This window comes from Microtus pennsylvanicus, chromosome 1 (assembly GCF_037038515.1).
Source record: "Microtus pennsylvanicus isolate mMicPen1 chromosome 1, mMicPen1.hap1, whole genome shotgun sequence".
In the NCBI taxonomy this organism is placed as follows: domain Eukaryota; kingdom Metazoa; phylum Chordata; class Mammalia; order Rodentia; family Cricetidae; genus Microtus; species Microtus pennsylvanicus.
Window position 1 is genome coordinate 142,186,986 of NC_134579.1, and position 19,946 is coordinate 142,206,931.

General features: G+C 52.0%; 1 protein-coding gene across 3 annotated transcripts; it reads left to right on the top strand.

Annotated features, from left to right (window-relative positions):
• Positions 1–663: 663 nt before the first annotated feature.
• Positions 664–19,944, top strand: Ccdc61 (coiled-coil domain containing 61). 3 transcript variants are annotated; one of them, XM_075990328.1, is made up of 14 exons: positions 664–752; positions 7,299–7,457; positions 7,701–7,783; positions 9,365–9,522; positions 11,431–11,604; positions 16,349–16,559; positions 16,648–16,730; positions 17,152–17,318; positions 17,416–17,491; positions 17,897–18,039; positions 18,124–18,202; positions 18,391–18,451; positions 19,132–19,204; positions 19,350–19,882. In XM_075990328.1, exons 2-14 carry the CDS (start codon positions 7,310–7,312, stop codon positions 19,445–19,447), a joined length of 1,554 nt encoding a protein of 517 aa, XP_075846443.1. In that variant the 5' UTR covers positions 664–752; positions 7,299–7,309; the 3' UTR covers positions 19,448–19,882. The 3 variants fall into 3 exon arrangements, with proteins under 3 accessions (XP_075846443.1, XP_075846460.1, XP_075846453.1); XM_075990345.1 differs by lacking the exon at positions 18,391–18,451 and having other exon boundaries at positions 19,350–19,944; XM_075990338.1 differs by lacking the exon at positions 664–752 and having other exon boundaries at positions 19,350–19,883.
• Positions 19,945–19,946: the final 2 nt, after the last annotated feature.

Here is a 19,946-nt window from a genome sequence, read left to right on the forward strand (position 1 = left end):
GCAGGCATAAGGCTCATATACATAAAAGAAATAAATCTAAAAATATTAAAAACTTAAATGCTTACTTTGCTATGTTGTTTGAATTTTAAAGAAGCCAGTGCCACGCCGGGCATGTTGGTATACTCCGGTAATCCCAGGACTGGGGAAGTGGAGGCAGCAGGATCAGTGTTGGAGACCAGCTTGGGCTACTTGAGTTTCTGTCTCAAAAACCACCAAACACACACGCACTAACAAAATCAAGTCTAGTAAAATGATCAGGATAGGTTTAGGCATACACTGAGCGCTGAAAAATCTACATTTGTTCTCGGAGTTGAGAATATCTTTGGAGCTTCCGGACTTGGAGGTTAGGACATCCTCTGCGCAAGAACTTTCCCTGTGGCCACGAGGGGAAGGGAGGGCATGGTAGGCGGAGTCAAGATGCCACTTCCGGGATCCTCCCTCCGCCTACTGGAGGAACCACCCTTTTTTGTATGATTGGCAGTAGGTATAGCCAATAACCACCAGAAAGGGCACTGACGCCATGGAGGGCTCCTTACACTGGTTAGGAACGCCTCTCGCAAATAGACTAATAGCAAGCTCGGGAAGGCGGGTTCTCCTGTGGGGGCGGGACAGAGTGACGGGCGTCATTTTTGACTTATGGAAACGTGACTGCCGGTAAGGTCAGACCAATCATAAGTGAGAAGGCCGGATCTGGGGCGGAGCAGAAACTTCGGCGGTTGAACCGCTCGTGAAGTGGGGACTCCGCGGAGAAGGTGAGCGGCGGCAGCACGGGTACAGGTGCGGGCGCCAGGCGGGGGCAGTGGGGACCCCCGGAGCGCCACTTCCACACAGGTGCGCGCCTGGTCCTGTGCAAGCTGGAGATTTCACAGGGTCTTTCATGTGCCAGTCATGTTGTCACTTGCGAGACACGCGATTAGAACATAGAGGTCCCGTGTCGAATACTGCACCCGAGTTTGTGAGGTAGAGCATTATTATGCGCACACCACGCGGGGTGGAAGGGGATGCTACCCGTGATGCCGTGGATTCTGAACTTGATTCGGGTTGGAAGGTGGGGGTAGGAGCTCTCCAGGGTTGAGGGGTGTGTCCTGCGGGCAAGTGGTGTTCCCAGTGTGCGCTCTGAGCAAGTTATTTTACGTACAGTCACTTTTAACTTTCCCCGCTTTTTTTTTTTTTTTTTTTTTTTTTTTTTTTTTTGCAGTGCTGGATATCAAATCCAGCCTTGTGCGTGTTAGTCAGGAGTTATCACAGTACTACTGAGCTACATCCATGCCCAAGAATAAACTTTTGTTTTGAGTCAGAGTCTTACTATGTAGCCCCTGGACGGCCTGGAGCCCAATTTAGAGCAGGCAGGTCTCGAATGCATAAAAATTGTGTGTGTACTCAGCTGTGTGTTTGGTGATGGGGGGGGGGTGATTCGTACCACAGGATGGGTGTGGAGGTCAGGACAACTTTGTGGAGTTGGTTCTCTCCTTCTACCCTAGACCCTGGATTCTGAGGTCACACTTGGGTCTCAAGGTTTGTACAGTACCGAGTTTTATCCATTGAGTCATGTGGGCAGCCCCTAAGGAACTCTGAAACATCTTGACAAACCGTGCAGTGGCACCCACTTGTAGTCCCAGGTACTAGAGAAACTGAGGCCAGCCTGGGCTACAGAGTGAGTTTGAGGCCCGCCTTGACTACATAGGGAGGTCTTGTCTCAAAAACAAAACAAAGCAAAGCAAAACAAAACGAGAAGAATGTGGGGTCTGGTATCTGTTTGCCCAAGTTGGAGTTCTGGTTCTCTCTTGTTCTTACCACTGAAATCACTGTGACTTTGGTCAAGTTGTTTAATCTGTTGAAGCTCAAACTTCATGTTGTGTGGAATCACTTTTTCTATACCAATTCCATCACCCTGTTTACTCAGTAGTGACTCCCTGATGTTTCTTTCCAGCATCTATCTCTGCCCTGAACACTACGCTGTATCCAAAGACCAGCCCTTCTTTGCTTGAAAGCCCAGCTGACATGCAGTTATCCCCAAACAATCCTTTGGTGTCCCCATTCAGCATGGCAGACCCTTCCTTTCAGGTACTTAGGAGTTAGTTGTCCATCACTCCTTCCTTTCCCTCCCATTAAATGTGTGTGTGTGTGTGTGTGTGTGTATACACACACACACACACACACAAATGGTCTGGAAAGTAAATCTCGTCTGGTACTGATGTTGGTGGTACACACCTATCATAATCGTAGCACACCAGAGTCTAAGATAGGAAGACTGTGAGTTCAAAGCCAGCCTTGGCTACTTGGTGAGAACCTATCTCACCAAGGATGGATGCTTGTCTGGCTTGTGTGAAGTCCCGGGTTTGATCCCCAGCTCTAGATAGGCCAGGTGTGTGATGAACCTCTATAATCCCAGACCTTGGGAGGTAGAGGATCAGGAATTCAAGGAGAGCCTGGGTTATATGAGACCTCTTTGCAAGCTAGCAAAAGGTCAGATCATGTTCCTCTGTTTACCCCCTCCTGTCTCCTACTCACTCTTCCATAGTCTCCATCTGCTCACAGGATCTCCAGGTTGTCTGGAGCTTCGTCGCTCTCCCCCTTCATGGCCCCATACCTTTGGAAGGGCCTTGCTTGTGCTATTGGGGCCATGAAGTCTTGGTGTCCTTTGGACATTGCAAATACATGTTTCCTACTGCTGTCTGCCCTTCCGTCTGGATTGGCTTCCCTCCCCGCCTCATCTGTCTCAGTTCAGGTAGGAGCATTATGAGCCCTTGCTGACTGCCAGTCCAGTCACCTGGTTTTCCTTTGTCTCTGTCAAAGCCACTAAGTCCTCTGTTCCACCTGTGGGCTTCTCAGATCTGCCCACTAGTATTGGGCTCCATGTGGTTCCATTGTGCTCCCGAAGAGCACAAAGGTATGGAAATAGATACCATGCTACAGTTAACTACCCTTCCTCTGGTCTTCCCATGGTGGACGGTGAGCTGATGGCCTGGATGGGGCTCCTTCCTGGCCATGGAGTCAGGTGAAGTAATAAACTGGACACATTGTATCTCCCCTAGGGGCCTTAGAGCTGAGCCTGGAGAGTGAGAATGACTGGGCCAAGACATTGTTTCTTGGTGTCCCTAGATTGGCACTGAAGGGACAGTAAGAACGACAATTAGAAAAGTTTGCTTTTGTTTGATTTGTATTGTTAGGAATTGAACATGGGCTAGTGCTGTATGACGGACCCTTGGCCCCGACTTTTTTTTTTTTTTTTTTGGTTTTTTTGAGACAGGGTTTCTCTGTGTAGTCGAGGCTGTCCTGGAACTCACTTTGTAGACCAGTCTGGCCTTGAACTCACAGAGATCCACCTTCCTCTCTAACCGGAGTGCAGGGATTAAAGGCCTTTACCACCACCGCCCCAGCCTCTTAGTGGATTCTAGGCAAGCTAGCTGCCTTCTGCTGAGCCTTGCTTGCAGGCTTTTGGGATGAAGATTAAGTGGCCTTTGGGCTGTTAACTAAGAGTGGTGGTAAGGGGAAGTGGCAGGCCCTGTAGGGAGCACCTTAGGTGCATTGACTAATTCAGTCCTCATGATAGTCCTATGAGGTCATCATACTTTTCCCCAATTTTATGTGTGTGTGTATAAATATATTTATAATACATACACACACACACACACACACACACACACACACACACACACATATATATATATATATATATATATATATATATATATATATTTGACTATCTGGGATTGAGCCCAGGGACTCACACATGATAGGTAAGACCCCTACCACTAAACTACATCTCTAACCTTTTTTGAGACTGGGTCTCCCTATGTCATCCAGGATGACCTTGACCTCACTGTTGCCCAGGCTGGCCCTAGACTTTTGATTCACAACCAGCCTGTCGCTGCTAACAGGTCTTTGACCCCAGGCCTGGCTTTATCTGCATTTTACTAAGGCAGAAGAATTCCAAGAGATGGCAAGTGCCACTTCCCCTTATCACCACTCTTAGTTAACAGCCCAAAGGCCACTTAATCTTCATCCCAAAAGCCTGCAAGTTTGGCTCAGCAGAAGGCAGCTAGCTTGCCTAGAATCCGCTGAGAGGCTGGGGTGGTGGTGGTAAATGCCTTTAATCCCAGCACTCCTGTTAGAGAGGAAGGTGGATCTCTGTGAGTTCAAGGCCAGACTGGTCTACCAAGTGAGTTCACTGCACACTGGGGAGTGAGAAGCTTTGGTCTGAAGCTGTGAGTTCCCAGCCTGCAGCCCTGATTGCAGGAGTGAGTCAATGCCCTAGCACCTTGGGAGGGAAGGGGTGTGTTGGGATGCATAGCTGGACCGTGAGAAGGAGGGGATGTTTGCTGTGCCTAGCTGTAGGAGCCTCAGTTTCATGGTCTGTAAATGGGGTATGATTGTAATACCTACCAGAGTGCAGAATTAGGATGAGGCATTGGTAAGTGTGTTTTCGGGACACACCGGGTGTGCTGGGGGAACTGCATGGTATACTGTAGAGGTCTAAATTGTGGGGTGTCCTATAATTGATTCTAGCAGAAGGCAGAGATATCATGTTCAGTGGCCTGAAGGGCTTTTGTTGTTGTATACTCCTGGGGGACAGTGGAAGGGGAAGAACAGGGTGAAGGAGGAGGGAGCTCTGACCAGCTTGTATTCATCCAGCGTTGGGAGGTCGACTCAGCGTGGGGCGGAAGTCGGGCTCTGTGTCACAGTGTGTGATAGTCCTGTGAGTTCAGTGAGGCTAGAGATGGGGAAGTGTGAGGTGGTTGGTAGGCTGGGGACAGTGATTTTTCCATGGTGATGGTGGGGAGTGCTGGTATGACTGTTCTTTGGGGAGCCCAGTGTGGAGGGTTCTCTTTCCTGCATTGGGTGAAGACTGAAAGTTTGGAGCACAGTTTGGGAGGAGGAGCCAGTGGCAGTGACTTAGCCCTGGGAAAAAAGTTAGGATTCCCTTAGTGAAAGATGGTAAGGAGAGGGCTGGAGGCTTGGCGATTGTGAGGGTGACCTCAGTTTCCCACGGCTGCGGAGGGATGTGGGCCACTGCGATGCTCCAGGTGTGTGTACCTCAGCGTCCCACGGCCACGGAGGGAGTGGGCACCGGGGTGTTCCAGGTGTGTGTATCTCAGTGTCCCGTGGCTATGGAGGGAGCGGGCACTGGGGTGTTCCAGGTGTGTGTACCTCAGTGTCCTGTGGCTGCCGGGGGAGGGGTCACTTGGGTGCTCCAGGTGTGTGTACCTCAGTGTCCTGTGGCTGCCGGGGGAGGGGTCACTGGGGTGTTCCAGGTGTGTGTACCTCAGTGTCCTGTGGCTGCCAGGGGAGGGGTCACTGGGGTGGTCCAGGTGCTGTGTACCTCAGTGTCTGCAGAGGGAGGGGTCACTGGGGTGCTCCAGGTGTGTGTACCTCAGTGTCCCATGGCTGCCAGGGGAGGGGTCACTGGGGTGGTCCAGGTGCTGTGTACCTCAGTGTCTGCAGAGGGAGGGGTCACTGGGGTGCTCCAGGTGTGTGTACGTCAGTGTCCCATGGCTGCCAGGGGAGGGGTCACTGGGGTGCTCCAGGTGCTGTGTAGGGTTGGGATGTGGCATCAAGGGCTGTCGGGGGCAGAGCCTCTATGCTAGGATGCTGGTCAGAAGGTGAGTAGAAGAAGAGGGGCAAGGAGAGACTTGGGACACAGCTTGAAGTCAGCCACCAGGATGAACTGTGGGTTCTTTAGTGAGCAAATAGAGGGAGGGGTCTGGAGGGGAGCCAGAGACTCAGAGGGAGGCTGTCCAAGGGAAGAGAGGTGGGAAATGAGCGTGGGGATGGGACGGGGGTGTTAGACAGTTTGGGCAGAATCCAGGTGAAATATGGAGGAGATGGAACACGGGGAAAGTAGGGTGTACGTGGGCTACCTTGAACATGTGAGCAGACTTGAAACAGAATAAAGGGGGGGCATGACAATTCAGATAGAAAATGCAGGGGACAGGGTCCTAGGAGATTGTGAAAGTGGGGGCCAATGTAGGGAGAAGCTGTGTGCTGGGAGGATAGGATGGAGCAGGGATCTTTGTAGAGATGGGGGTTGGTTTCTGCCTTTGACAGGGAGCACACGGGCCAGGGAAGTGGAGGTCTGCACAGGGGAGGGCGTCCTGAGTCCAGGGGAGGAATGAGTGTAAGATTTGTGGGATTCATGTCTGGCAATAGCTAAGGGATGGTTTCTATGCCTTCAAGAGGTGTTGGGAGGAAGGCGTGCATTGGGGGAAGAGTCGATTATAGGTCTATTATTCAGAGGCTGAATGTCTGGGACCGAGGTGGTGGTGGGAGTGGGCACAGGGTGCTGGGCAGGGATGTGGGGCCTAGGTGGTACAGGGTGGAAGACTAGGCCAGATTGGCAGTGGGGACAAGGGAGGCAGTACCTTGAGCACAGTTTCCCAGGCATTCCACCTCCAGTGCCCTAGTAACCGTGTTGTGGTGGCCCTGACTGGTCTGCTGAGCTGAGGGGCGGGGTCTGTGGGTGGGGCCTGGAGCTCTGGCACTGGATTGTGGGTTAGAAAGGGCAGCACCAGAGATTAATTAGTACTTCAGGCTTAAGAACTAGAAAGTGGAAGCATAATTGGTGGGGTCTTTTAGGTTTTTTGGAGCCCTCCAAAACGTTCCAGAAACCTGAATCCCAAGACAGCATGGGCTGCTTGTGTGCTCCCAAAACTTCTGTCCCCAAACCAAACTAAACCACAACCAAAATGCAAGCTCCCGCCACAAAACCCCAAGTGGGAACTCTGTGGTGTGCCGCGTTTTGTTTTGAGGACAGGGTTTCTGTCATGGGGTCTCGTTACGTAGCTTAGGCTGGCCTCACTCTGTTGGCTACGTTTCTTACCTCCATCTGAGTGCTGGGGTGACTGGGTGCACCACCATGGCGAGCTGAGAGTTACTTCCTGGATCCACTGTTCATCTCAGGAGAATGACTTCTTTGTTCTGCTCCTCATTCCTCGTCTGAAAGATGAGTTTAAAAATTGACACCTTCTTCCCAGAGCTATTGGGAGGGTTAAACCCGATAACGGACGAAAAGCTCAAAGAACTCCTGGGCGTGGCAATCCCAGCACTCGGGAGGCTGTGGGGGAGAATCCTGAGTTCTGAGCCAGAGCTACAGAGTGAGACCCAGTCTCAGAGAGACCAGGGTTGAGGGGCTGGAGAGATGGCTCAGTGGTTGTGAGCACTGGCTGCTCTTCCAGAGAACCCGGGTTCAATTCTCAGCACCCACACGGCAGCTCACAACTGTCTGTAACTCCAGTCCTTTGTACTCTGAAGACACTGGACATCCACCTCTAGGTCTCTCTTTCGTTCCCCCTCTTCAGGGACCCTGGCCATGGACCAGCCAGCTGGCCTGCAGGTGGACTACATCTTCCGGGGTGTGGAGCATGCTGTGCGGGTGGTGGTTTCGGGGCAGGTGCTGGAGCTGGAGGTGGAGGACCGGATGACGGCTGACCAGTGGCGTGGCGAGTTCGATGCCAGCTGTGAGTGTGCCCCCTGGCGTGGGCTTCCCTCCCCTCCCCCTGAGATCAGCTCTTTCTTAGGGCTGAAGTTGAGCCCAGTTGTGCTCCTGTCTCTTCTGAAGCTCTCCAAGGTGGGGCAGGAGTGTGGGCCCCATGGAGCTGGCCAGAGACAATGAGGGCTGGGCAGAGGTGGAGCAATTGAGCATATTGCCTTTGGGCTGGGTAGGTGGTCAGATCTCAGGAGGAACTTTTCTTCCCACCCAGTCATTGAAGATTTGACTCACAAGACGGGGAACTTCAAACAGTTCAGCATTTTCTGTAACATGCTGGAGTCGGCCCTCACCCAGGTAGGCACCTGCATCAGGACCGGGAGCTTTCTATTGCCCAGAGTTTGGGGTGAGAGGCTGTGGACGGGCTGCCTCATGTGTGCAGGGTGCTCGGCCTTCAGACCTGCTTTTGAATGCCAGTGATCAGTTATGATTCAAGTGACAGTTGTTTTCACATAGAAAATTGAGATTGTACGGCTGGGGGTGTGGCTCCAGGGTGGAGTGCTTGCTTAATGTGCACAGAGCCCCCAGGTGGGTCACCAGCACCTTGTTATTTGGGCATGGTGGTGTCTGCCTATATCCCGAAGCTTAAGTAGTGGAGGCCGGAGGATGAGAGGTTCAAGGAGGATGAGAGGTTCGGTCGTCCTTGAAGAGACACCATGACCACGCTGGCTGTCATGAAGAAAACATTTTATTGAGGTGACTTACAGTTTCAGAGATTCAGTCTATTATGGCAGGGAGCATGGCAGTGTGCAGGCAGATGTGGTGCTGGAGTAGTCGCCGAGAGTCCTACATCTTGCAGGCAACAGGAAGTGGTCTGACATGCTGGGTGGTATCCTGAGCTTAGGAAACCTCAAAGCCTGCCCCCATGGTGACACGCTTCCACCAACAAGGCCACCTGCTTAATAGTGCCACTCCCTATGAGATCATGGGGGCCAATTACATTCAAACTACCGCAGTTACAAAGTGAGACTGAGGCCAGTGTGAATGCAGAAGACCTTGTCTCATACAAAACAAAATAAGAAGTGTTGAGGACTGCTTGAGGGATGGCTTGTGGTTGACAGCACTTGCTTCAGGAGGACCTGAGTTTGGTTCCCAGCACCCATTTCAGGCAGCTCACAACCGCCTGTCACTTCATGTCCAGTGGTTTCTACGATTCTACGACATCCTCTGGCCTCCGAGGGCACCCACACTCGTCATACATACCCTGACATAGACACAGAATTAAAATTAAAATAAATCTTAAAACCATAAAAAGAAAAAAAAGGAAGAAAAGAAAAGTAGATTTGGTTGAGACAGTGTGCCTGTTCTAATGGGAGCTCACCAAATCCAGCTGGACTGGGACTGAGTGAGTGTGCCACCAAACCAGACTCTGAATGTGGCTGACAAGGGCGCAGGGGGGGGGGCTGACTGAGAAGCCATTGATGAAGGCACTGGGACTAGTCTATTTGGATGCAAAGCTTCCTAGGCCTGGCTGTAGCGGGAGGGCCTTGGACTTCCCACAGGGCAGGTGGGGGAGGGAGGAGGGAGAGTGGGGAAGTGAGAGGGGAATGGGAGGAGGGGAGGAAGTGTAAATTTTTTGAATGGAAAAAAAAATAAAAAAAAAGAGAAGTAGATTTGGGTCACAAAGGAGAAAGGGAAAACCACTCCACTCCTGATGCTCTTGTTAAGATCTTGGTGAAGGCTCCGGAACTGGCCCAGAAGGTAAAAAGGTGCTTGAGTGGCCGGCCTGGTGGAATCGGCCGCCTCATCGGGCAGCTCCAGTTGCACACCTGCCACTCCACACTGGGGAGGCAGAGGCAGGAGGACCCGAGACCTGGCATGGTGGCCGAGAGGGTGGCTGTGAGCATCCTTGGCACCTCCCATCCTCTTTTCCCACAGAGCAGTGAGTCCGTCACCCTGGACCTGCTCACTTACACAGACCTGGAGTCCCTGCGGAGCCGCAAGCTGGGTGGCCGCCCGGGCACCTTGGCCCCCAGGTCGGCACAGCTCAATTCCAAGCGCTACCTCATCCTCATCTATTCCGTGGAGTTTGACAGGTGGGCACAGTGGCTGGCCGAGGGCCCAGGCTGGGGGGCAGGGTGGGAGGAGCCCCCAGTGTCAGGTGGCTGAGATGTCTGTGACCTCTGTCATTTTACTATTGTGACTGGGTACACGTGGCAGAATGATCATCGCCAGTACCTGCGTATTTCTTGTATGCAGCTGAATCCAGGGCTTTGCACATGGCAGGCAAGCACTGCCACTGAGCTACAGCTCCACATGCTTCAAACGTAATGATTTATCACCTAGCCAGACAGCCAAACTGCAGTCCAACTTACTATTAGGGGCATTTATTTATTTAGAGATAGGATCTCTCTATGTAGCCCTGGCTGTTCTGGAGCCCACTATGTAGCTCAGGCTGGCCCTGAACTCACAGAAATCTTCCTGTCTCTGCTTCCTGAGTGCTGGGATTAAAGGTGTAACTTTGAAGCATAGGCTGGCTTAGAACTCATAATGCCTAGACTTGAACTAATGGTGTTCCTCTTACCTCAGTTTCTCAAGTGTTGAGATTACAATTGTGTATCACCTTGGCTGGCTTCTAAATTGTTTTTGTTTTTGACACATGACGTATCTTTTGTAGCCTTGACTTATTTAGAACTCATAATGTAGCCCAAATTGGTCTCTATGGGAGTTCTCCTGCTGCAGCCTCCTAAGTACTGGGATTCCCAGCCTGTACCACTGTACCTGGCTAAGGGATGCTTTCTTTTTGTGTGCATGTGTGTTTTTTTTTAATTTTTAAAATCTTTGTATGTTTAATATGTTGGCCCCCCTTTTTATAATCCTACCCTTATCTCTTCATGGTCACAGAGTAGCTGCTGGGCCTCTAGCCTTGCATCTTTATCAAAGCAGGAAGAAAAGGAACAGAGCTCACTAGACTTCCCATAGAATTGGTCTAAGTGCTCATATGCTGGGAACTGAACCCCAGTCCTCTGGAAGAGCAGCCAATGGTCTTAACTGCTGAGCCGTCTCTCCAGCCCCTTCCCTTTAAATTTTTTTTTAAATTTGTTTTATGTGTATGGGTGTTTTATGTGTATGTCTGTACACCACCTGCTCATAGTGCCCGCAGAGTTCAGAAGAGGGCATCTGGGATCCCCTCACATGCAATTACAGTGGGTCCTGGGAATTGAACTTGGCTCCTCTGTAAGAACAACACGTTTTAAATGTTGAGCCATCTCTAGTCATTCTCTGTCCTCCTTTATTTTAACTTTTTTTTTTTTTTGTTTTTAAGGCAGAGTTTCTCTGTGTAGCACAGACTGTAAACCACTCTGTAAACCAGGCTGGCCTGGAATTCAGAGATCCTCCTGCCTTTGCCTCCCGGGTGCTGGGATTAAAGGTGTGTGCCACCACCACCTGGTGGCTCCTTTATTATTTTTAAGAGAGAGTCTTGCTATGTAGCCCAGCCTGGCCATGAACTCATGGCAGTCCTCTTGCCTTAGCCTCCTGAGAACTGGGATTACACCTGGTTGCTAATGGCTTTTGAGTAGTTGGGCAACAGGGTCTCTGTCCTGGTGCCTGGGCCAACAAGCGGAAATCAGAAATCCTGTAGGAGCTGTGGTGAGTGGGACAGCACCTGAAGGCATCCTCTAATGTCCCCAGGTCAGGGCTGACTCAGCTCAGGCCATCGGCTGTCTCCAGAGTAGAGTCTGGGCTTAAGTAACAGTGCCTCCCTGCAGACATGACAGGACAGTCAGTCGGCACTGCACCGGTACATCCGGGGTCACACAGTGAGATCCGGCCACAAGAACCCTCAAAACAAGCAAAGCCCTCAAAACAAAACAAAACAAAACACCAAAACAAGAACACAAACTTTTGGGACTCTGTGTGCTTGTGTTCTTTGACTCGGAGATCTGTGTCTTCTGGTGGATTTTGGCCTCTGAGACTCCCGTGGTTCTGATCCCCTCTCTCAGGATTCATTACCCGCTGCCCCTCCCGTACCAGGGCAAGCCGGACCCTGTGGTCCTGCAGGGCATCATCCGCTCACTGAAGGAGGAGCTGGGCCGCCTTCGCGGGCTGGACGGCGGCCAGGACGCTCGTGATACTCGTGATACTCGGGAGACGGAGATCTGGCACCTGAGGGAGCAGTGAGTCTGGGGGATGGGTGGGTGGGTGTGGTGGACGGGATTAGCACCGCCTTTTTTCTTCTGAGCCCCGCCTCTCTGCCTTTTGTTGGGTGCTGGGAATTCAGTGGTGATTGATAGCCCTGGCGCTGCCTTCCTGGGCCCCTAGGACAGTGAGAAGGATGTTCAGTGTGTGTGGGATCGGGAGGGGGTTCCAGAAAAAGGTGCGGAAGCAGGATCACCATCAGTAAAGGCAATGTGAAATAGGCTGGAAGAGCGGCTAAATAGCCTTCACCAGCCTTCACCCAGCCTCATGCTGCCTGGCTCCCTGCCTTGGGAGTGGACGTTAATCAACAACCATGAAATCGTGTTATCTGCTACGGAGGAGGTGAGGAGGAGGCAGAAAAGGTAGCTGTGCCCAGGGCCCGACAGGTAGGTTAGGTGAAGGAGTTAGAGAAGAGTGTTCTAGGCAGAGGGTGCAGCTTATGCAAAGTCTTCAACTGTGGGGGAGGGTGGAAAGAGTGAAGGCTTCTGGAATACTCCCGACTCCTGCTGGGTTCTGTCTTCTGTAGGCAGGGATTTGGTCTCTACCTGGAGGTGGCCAATTCTTTGAGGATGACTAGTGACATTAAAAAAATATTGTACCATATGCATGGTGTGTGTGTGTGTACACCCGTGCACACACCGTGGCATGTGGCGTTGGTTCTCTCTCTCCATATTTACATGGCTTCTAAGGATCAAACTCAGTTTGTCAGGCTTGTTTCGTTGGATGGCAAGCATCCTTACCCAGTGAGCCATCTTGCCGGCCCATTTCTTTTTTTTCCCTTTTGAGACAAGGCCTCATCTATTCAAGACTGGCTTCAAACTCTCGATCTAGTCAAGGATGACTTTGAACTTCTGGTCCTCCTTCCTCCAGATCTTGGGTGTCCATGGGCTTATACGTATAGGCCACCAGACTTGGCTTATGTAGTCCTGGGATTGAACCCAGGGCATCATGTGTGCTAGCCGACCAAACCACACTCCAGTCCCTATATTACCCCTTTTAAGATTGATTTTATTATGTATTGTGTCTGTGTGAGGGTATGTGCCCATGTGCCCATGGAAGGCAGAAGTGGTTACCCTCACAGCAACCCTATGAGATAGACGTTGCTATCATCGCCGTGCCAGGAAGCCCAGAGGGCTAGGGGACTTTCCTAGGGCACACAGTGAATTATACGGCCAGGCTAGACCTTGGATGCAGTCAGCACTTCTGCATTGTTGGAAGTGCCAGCCTAGACTGAGTGCCAATTGCTGCCAGAGAGGAATGACCTTCTCTCACTTGGGAGTACACTGGGTAGCAGGACCCATGGAAGCTGCTGAGCAGAGGTTGAGGAAGGACACACTTACCCTCCTCCCAAGTCATCTCCCACATTGGCCACAAGGTGGCGACCTCTACCCAGCAACAGAACTGGTAAGGGTGTCTTGAAATCTCTCAGGTATGTCCTCCCTGTCAGTTCTAACTCTGCCTCCCCCTCCTTCTCTTGGAGACAGGGCCTTGCTTCTGAGGGAGAATGCTGCCCCATAGGGCAGTGATTCAGGCAGAAGGTAGAGGGACACTTTAACAAGTGCTGGCTCTGCAGAGGCTGGTGCTGGGAAGGGTGTGATGGAGGGTGCACATGAGTGTGCGTGTGTGTGTGTGTGTGTGTGTGTGTGTGTGTGAGAGAGAGAGAGAGAGAGCTTATTTAAAAAACCCTATTTTTATGTGTTTACCAGGTAGACCAGGCTATCCCTGAACTTTCAGCAATCCTCTTGCCTCTGCTGCCCGAATGCTGAGATTATAGGTGTGCACCACCGTGGTTTTTTTAAAGATTTATTTATTTATTATGTATACAACATTCTGCCTCCATGTATGCCTACAGGCCAGAAGAGGGCACCAGATGTCATTACAGATGGTTGTGAGCCACCATGTGGTTGCTGGGAATTGAACTCAGGACCTCTGGAAGAGAACTGAGTGCTCTTAACCACTGAGCCATCTCTCCAGCCTGCACCACCATGTTTTGGTCTTGTCTTGTTCTCTCCTTCCTTCCTCCCTTCATCCTTATCTGAGACAAGATTTCTCTGTGTAACCCTGGCTGTCCTAGAACTCGCTTTATAGACCAGGCTGGCCCTGAACTCAGAGGTCTACCTGCTTCTGCCTCCTGAGTGCTGGGATTAAAGGTGTGACTACCATGTTTTGCCAGTTCTTGAGACTGTTGGCCAGACTGACAACTTCTGAGGAGATGATCTAATTCCATGATTCTTTCTGCTTTTGCCAGCTGGGGTAAAGAAGTACATTTTCCCCAGGAGTGGCACCATCAGTGCCGAGTCTGTCTTTTACATCCTGTGACGGAATGCTGAGCTGGCTCTCATCCTCCACAGACACCAGCGCTTCTGTGCTCATGGTCATTATGAACTCCTGAATTTGAAGTTAATTGCGCTTGTGTTGGTTCCCTTTGACTGCTGTGACAAAATGCCCCAGATTTGGTGGGTTGCTGGGCATGGTGGTGCACACCTTTAATCCTAGCATCGGGAGGGAGAAGCAGGCAGATCTGGAGACCAGCCTGGTCTACAGAGCAAGTTCCAAGACAGGCTCCAAAGCTGCAGAGAAACCCTGTCTCAAACCCAAAAATCCAAAGACCATTGCAGTGGGTCGGTGAGTGGCTCCTCTGGTAAAGGTGCCTGCCACCAAGCCGGCTTCAGTCTCTGGGACCCACATGATGGAAGGGGCAAAGTCCCACCAGTTGTCCTCTGACTGCCACATGAGTGCTATGACGTGAGGGTGTTGTGTGCATACACACAAATAAATACACGTAATAAAAAGGAAAACCTAAAGGCAAACCACTGGAAGTGTGTTCTGTCTCCCTCTGGAGGCCGACGTCGGGATGACATTTGCGGGGCTGCAGTGTGGGCTTCAGTGGGGCCATCCTCCTGGATCTCCTTGGGAGAATCCCTTTCTTGTCTCTCTGGTACCTGGGAGCTACTGCTGTTCTAGGCTTGTGTCCTGGTAGTCTGGTCTGGGCTGTGTGGACACACTCTCCTCCCCTCTCTGTGGCTCTAATATCAGGTTGTGATTATGTTTAGGGCTTGCCCTGCTGATTCAGGAGAATCAGTTTATCTTACCACCCATACCAGATTTGTTTGTAAAAGACCCTTTTCGCTAAATAGCGGAACGTTCACAGGTTCCAGGAGAAGGCCCTGCATTTCTTTGGGCATGTGGGGGCCAGTATTCAGCTCACCACAGATGTGATCTAATTCTTTCATTGCAATGGATTTTTGTTTGCATGTTTGTGTTGTCTTTGACCAGGTGGAACTGTTCATGTTGGGTTCTATATCCTTTTAGAAGGGCCTCAGTAATCTTCTCTGTTTTGCGTTTTAAGTGCCAGATGTAGAACCCTGAGCTTGTGCATGCTAGGCAAGTGTTCTTTCACTGAGCTATACCCTCACTGGGGGATTCTAGGCAGGGGCTCTACCACTGTTTTTCCAAGACATTGTATTTCTTTTATTGGGAGCCAATGTTAGCATGAGCTCTTCATTGCAAGTAAGTGCTCACTGTCATTGGGCTGCACTTAGGTTTTTTCCCTTTTCTTCCTTCCTTTCTTTTTTTTTTTTTAGTGGGAAGAGTCAGAAGACAGGTATGCTTTTAGAAAGAGAATATATTGTCTGTTCCTTTTCCTTGATTTTTATACCCATTTTTTTCTGATAAAAAACATAGTTGCCAAGGTTAGTAACAGTTATTTTTTAAATTACAAATAATACCAATGCAATCACTAATGAGACTTTCGAATGAAGGTTAGATTTTTTTTTTTGCAACCTCTTTTTGCCCTGAAGCTCCGTATCCCACTTGTGAAAATTCTGTGTTTCAGCCACATCAAATAACTCTGCAGTTACTCCACCTTTGATACACATTATCTGACCGCCCCCTTCCCCTGATTCTGGTGATAGGTCCTGAGGCAGGAGGATCACCTGAACTCAGAAATTCAAGATCAGCCTGGCAATATAGCCAGAGTCTGTCTCTACATAAAGTGTTTTCGTAGTCCAGGAAGCTGGAAAGGGGAACACCCAGAGAGGTCCGGTTTCTCCATCTAGTCCCTCTTGCGCCTCCACTACCCATTTGCAACCTTCCTCCATTTGAAAGTTTTTTATGTATCCTATGTTTTTAAAAGTATGAATATACATAGACAATTTTTAACCCCTCTCATTCTTTTTATAAAAAAGGGACTTGGTAAATATATTCTGCACTTTTTAAATTAGTGAAAATCAGCCCTCAACCCTTTTCATGGCAGCGCTCCACTGTGTATGAGCCCCGGAACTCAATTAGTTCTGCCCGTGGACACTTAGTTACCTTCGCTTCTTGCTGTTTATAAACAGCGGCAAGGAAAAGCCTGTGTAAGTGGTGTTTTCTTAAGGATCATTGAGCAGGGTAGCAACCTAATCAGTTGTTACTGGCTGGTGATAAGATCTGACTGAGAAAGTCTTAGAGGTGGGAGCAGGGATACTAGGGCTAGGCTTGCAGCAGGCAGCTTGAGCCTTGTCTCTATACTGACCACTTCACTAGGGGAGGTGTGCCTGGGTTTGGGGTGGATGAAGGCGAAGAAGTAGCCTCAGCATCCTTCCTGCCTCGGAGGGAAGTTGACAGGACCAGACCCCTTCCTGGGAACTGCATTTCTCTTTCCTGGGGGGATCTCAGGGACTGCCTCCTGTGGAGTGATGGGAGCGGCTCACGGTGCTTGGGTCCTCTCCGCACTCTCAGGGTGACCCGTCTGGCATCGGAGAAGCGCGAGCTGGAGGTGCAGCTGAGTCGCTCCCGAGAGGAGGCGCTGGCCGGGCGGGCTGCTCGCCAGGAGGCCGAGGCACTGCGCGGGCTGGTGCGGGGTCTGGAGCTGGAGCTTCGGCAGGAGCGTGGCCTCGGGGGCAGGGCTGCGAGTCGTCGCAGCCAGGATTGCCGCCGCCTGGCCAAAGAGGTGAGGGGGCAGAGCCGGGGAGGGGGTGCCTCCCTGGACTTTGGCCTGGTCTGGACTTCGGCGTTTTCCTCTCGGCTTCCCTCCGTAGCTCGAGGAGGTGAAGGCCTCGGAGCGCAGCCTGAGAGCTCGGCTGAAGACGCTCAACACTGAGCTGGCCATGTACAGAAGGGGGTGAGAGGTGGAGCTGATGGGGGGTGTGTGTGGGAAGCTCGGAAATGGGGGGAGTCAGGTAACGTGATTTTGGGGGAGATGGGCGGGGCCTGGAGGTAGGTTTGGGTATGGGGTGGAGCCTGAGGGCCTGTTGATCCCAGAGGGAGGAAACAGGGAGGTGTCTGCTGTCCTCGCTTGGCGAGGGAGACTTAGAAAGAAGACCTCAGGGTGTAGCGAGGTATTAGGATGTAAGGAAGTGGCAGGTCCTGGAAAAGGACTCGGAGAAGGTAGGGTGTATGAAGGTGTGGTGATCCCGGGTGGGAATGTTTGCAGAGATAAGATAGAAGGTGGGCCCCAGGTGCAGAGGAGGTGTGTGTGGCCCCAGGGTGGGAGTGGGCTGGCGGGTGCAAAGCTGACCGACAGCTGGACTTGGTGCTCCCAGGAGACGCACTCTGCCTGCGCCAGCTCCAGCCCGGGGAGATCGAGCTTCGTCGTCCCGGGAGCGCTCCACGTCTCGCGGCCGCGCGGCCACTCGGTCCTCATCGCGGGAGAGCAGCCGTGGGACCAGGGGTCGCGGCCGGCCAGCACGCCCCTCGCCTTCGCCCACAGGTCTGTGGCTGCCCCCCTCCCCTGGGGTGGGGAGGCGGGATGGGCTACCGTCCACAGAAGCCGGTATGCGAGCCAGCCTCCTCCCCACACTGTCTAGGTGGTCGTGCGCCCCGTTTTGACCCCACAGCCTTTGTGAAAGCCAAGGAGAAGAAGCAGAGAGAGATTAGGATGAAGTAAGTCTGTGTCTGTTTCCCACCCCGGCTCTGTGCTTGGTCCGTACTTCATCTCCCACCGGTCACCAACTGACAGTTAACCCTTACCTCCCTTGAATGCCACTGTGCTCCCACTTCCCTTGGTGTTCCATCCTGTATCCTCCAGTCCTGGTACTGTTCTAACCTCTAGGATCTCTTAACTCTGGTTTGCTTGGATCTCCTCCCTTGGTCTGCCTCCCCTTGGTGTCCCTGTTCCCCCTGCACACTCAGCCCCCTCTCTTGGCCCCCTCCTAACCTCGTTCTGCTCTCTTATCCCCTCGGGTGCCCTGTTTGTTTTTCCACTCTCACTTGTCCTCACGTGACCTCTGGCGGGCCTTGGGTTCTGTGGCTCCCTTCCCGGCACACCTCTAGTCTCTGGATTTCTAGGCAGCAACAGCAGCGGAACCGAATGGGCAGTGGAGGAAGCGGGGACGGTCCGTCCGTCTCCTGGTCTCACCAGGCTCGGCCCGCTACTGCTGTGACAGGCCGAGGGGACGCCGCCAACCGCTCACGGAACCGCAGCTCTTCGGGTAACCTGCTGGAAGAGGCACTGCGGGCGGGCGGTAGGCGGGCCAGGTGACCCGCCGGGCCTAACGACCTCCGTCTCCCTCTAGTGGACAGTTTCCGCAGCCGCTGCTCGTCGGTTAGCTCCTGCAGTGAGCTGGAAGATTTCTCCGAGTCGGTTTCCAGGAGGTAAAACTTGTACTCTGGGGAAGGACTCTCTGGAAAGGGCGCCTGGGGGAGGGGAGGTTGGGGGGGGTGGAAGCAGCCTTTTACACGGCCATTAGGTGACAGAGGCTGGAGGTCTTAAAACCGCGAAGATGGGTCAGGAGGGAGATACCAAAGATGCTCAGTGGTCCTTGATCGCCTTCTTTTCTCAGTCGTGGCTGCCGTGGCCGTGGGAAACCACCCAGCCCCACACCCTGGAGAGGGTCCAAGACGGTGAGGATCATTCCTGGCTGGGAGAAGGGAAGGGCAGTATTAAGCCATAGGTGACCAACCATCATCTATGATTGTGTTGTCCTGGGGGGACCAGATTGTAGAGGGAACTCTAAAATGACTCTGGAAGCAGGGTGCTTGAGACTGGCAGGCAAAAATCTTAGTGGCCACAGTATGTCTGATTCGGATGTAGGATGAGGCTTGGCTGGTAGAATGCCCATCTAGCACAAGGACCCAGGTTCCATATATACTGTGTGTGATGGCACTGGCGGGCCTGTAACCCGGCATTTGGGTGGAGGCAGGAGGATCCAAAGTTTAAAGCCAACCTTAGCTACAGAGTGAGTTTGGGCTATATGAGATCTTGTGTCTGAAAGAGAGAAAGGAAAAGGGTCTTTTCCTCAAATTATGCCACGCTCTCCTCCTCACGTGTGACCGGGGTGCTTGGCAAGTCTCTCCTGCTTGTGTGCGACCGGGGTGCTTTTGTAGCCTCTCCTGCTTGTGGGTGACTGGGGATGTTTGATGAGCTTCTCTGTGCCTCAGGCTTTACCAGTTCACCCCTTGGAGGGCTCTTGTGTCAGGAGCTCTTGCTACAATGGTGACTTGCAGATCCTTGGGTTCAGAACCCCCATGGGGGATATGAACGGAAGGGCTTGCCTGACCCCTTTCCTGCCTCTCGTCTTCAGAAGTCTACCACCCGAGAGCGCAGCAATCACCAGAGACACCTGACCAGTTCTGGGGGCTGGGTCCCCATCAAAGGTGAGCCTGGGGTTCCATATTTATCCCTTCTTTTCCCCTCTCCATCATCCCAGAACCCTCTGGGGTGGTAATAAGGGCAGTTAATTGGCTCCTTGATGGTCCCCTACACCCATCCCAGCACACCCACCCTCCTCTGCTTTTCCAGAGTACAGCTCTGACTACCAGGGAGCTGACATGGCTGAAATAGATGCCCGCCTGAAGGCTTTGCAAGAATACATGAACAGACTGGACACGCGGTCATGACCCTGGAGAGGTGGTATCCCGATTTCCCATTCTACCTTCAGGGGGTCTGGTGTGGAGGTGGCGCCCCTCCCATGCTCCACACCTCTCGGTGCTCCTGGAGTCTCAGGTGTGTGAGGACCTGACTCCCCCTCTCTTCCAATAATGCATTCTAGGAGAAGAGGCTCTGTGTATTTTGTAAATAAATGTGGTTGTTTTCAGCCCTTAGCTTATGATTCAAGGGTAGGAAAGGAGTGGGAAGAAATGAGGATGGGCTGATAAGGGGGCACTAGAACTCTCCAGAGGAGTTCAAACAAAGTTGGTATGGCTGGCCATATGGCAGGGTAGCGGTGTCTTGCAGCGTGGTCCACATTGTCTGGTTCTTTTGAACTGCTGTGGGTGATCCGGGGCCTGCTTGGTGTTGATTCCTGGGCTCTTACTTGAGATCTCTAGGTTCTAAGCTGTGATGTTGCCTCTGAGCCAGGGTCTCTGGGGTCTTGATTCATTCAGCATTGGGTCATGT

Excerpts from the sequence above, each read along its gene's own strand:
- Ccdc61 (XM_075990328.1), top strand. The coding sequence starts at position 7,310 with ATGGACCAGCCAGCTGGCCTGCAGGTGGACTACATCTTCCGGGGTGTG. Across the intron at positions 16,560-16,647 it reads GCCGCCGCCTGGCCAAAGAG|CTCGAGGAGGTGAAGGCCTC; the intron begins GTGAGGGGGCAG and ends TTCCCTCCGTAG. Across the intron at positions 17,492-17,896 it reads CAGAGAGAGATTAGGATGAA|GCAGCAACAGCAGCGGAACC; the intron begins GTAAGTCTGTGT and ends CTGGATTTCTAG.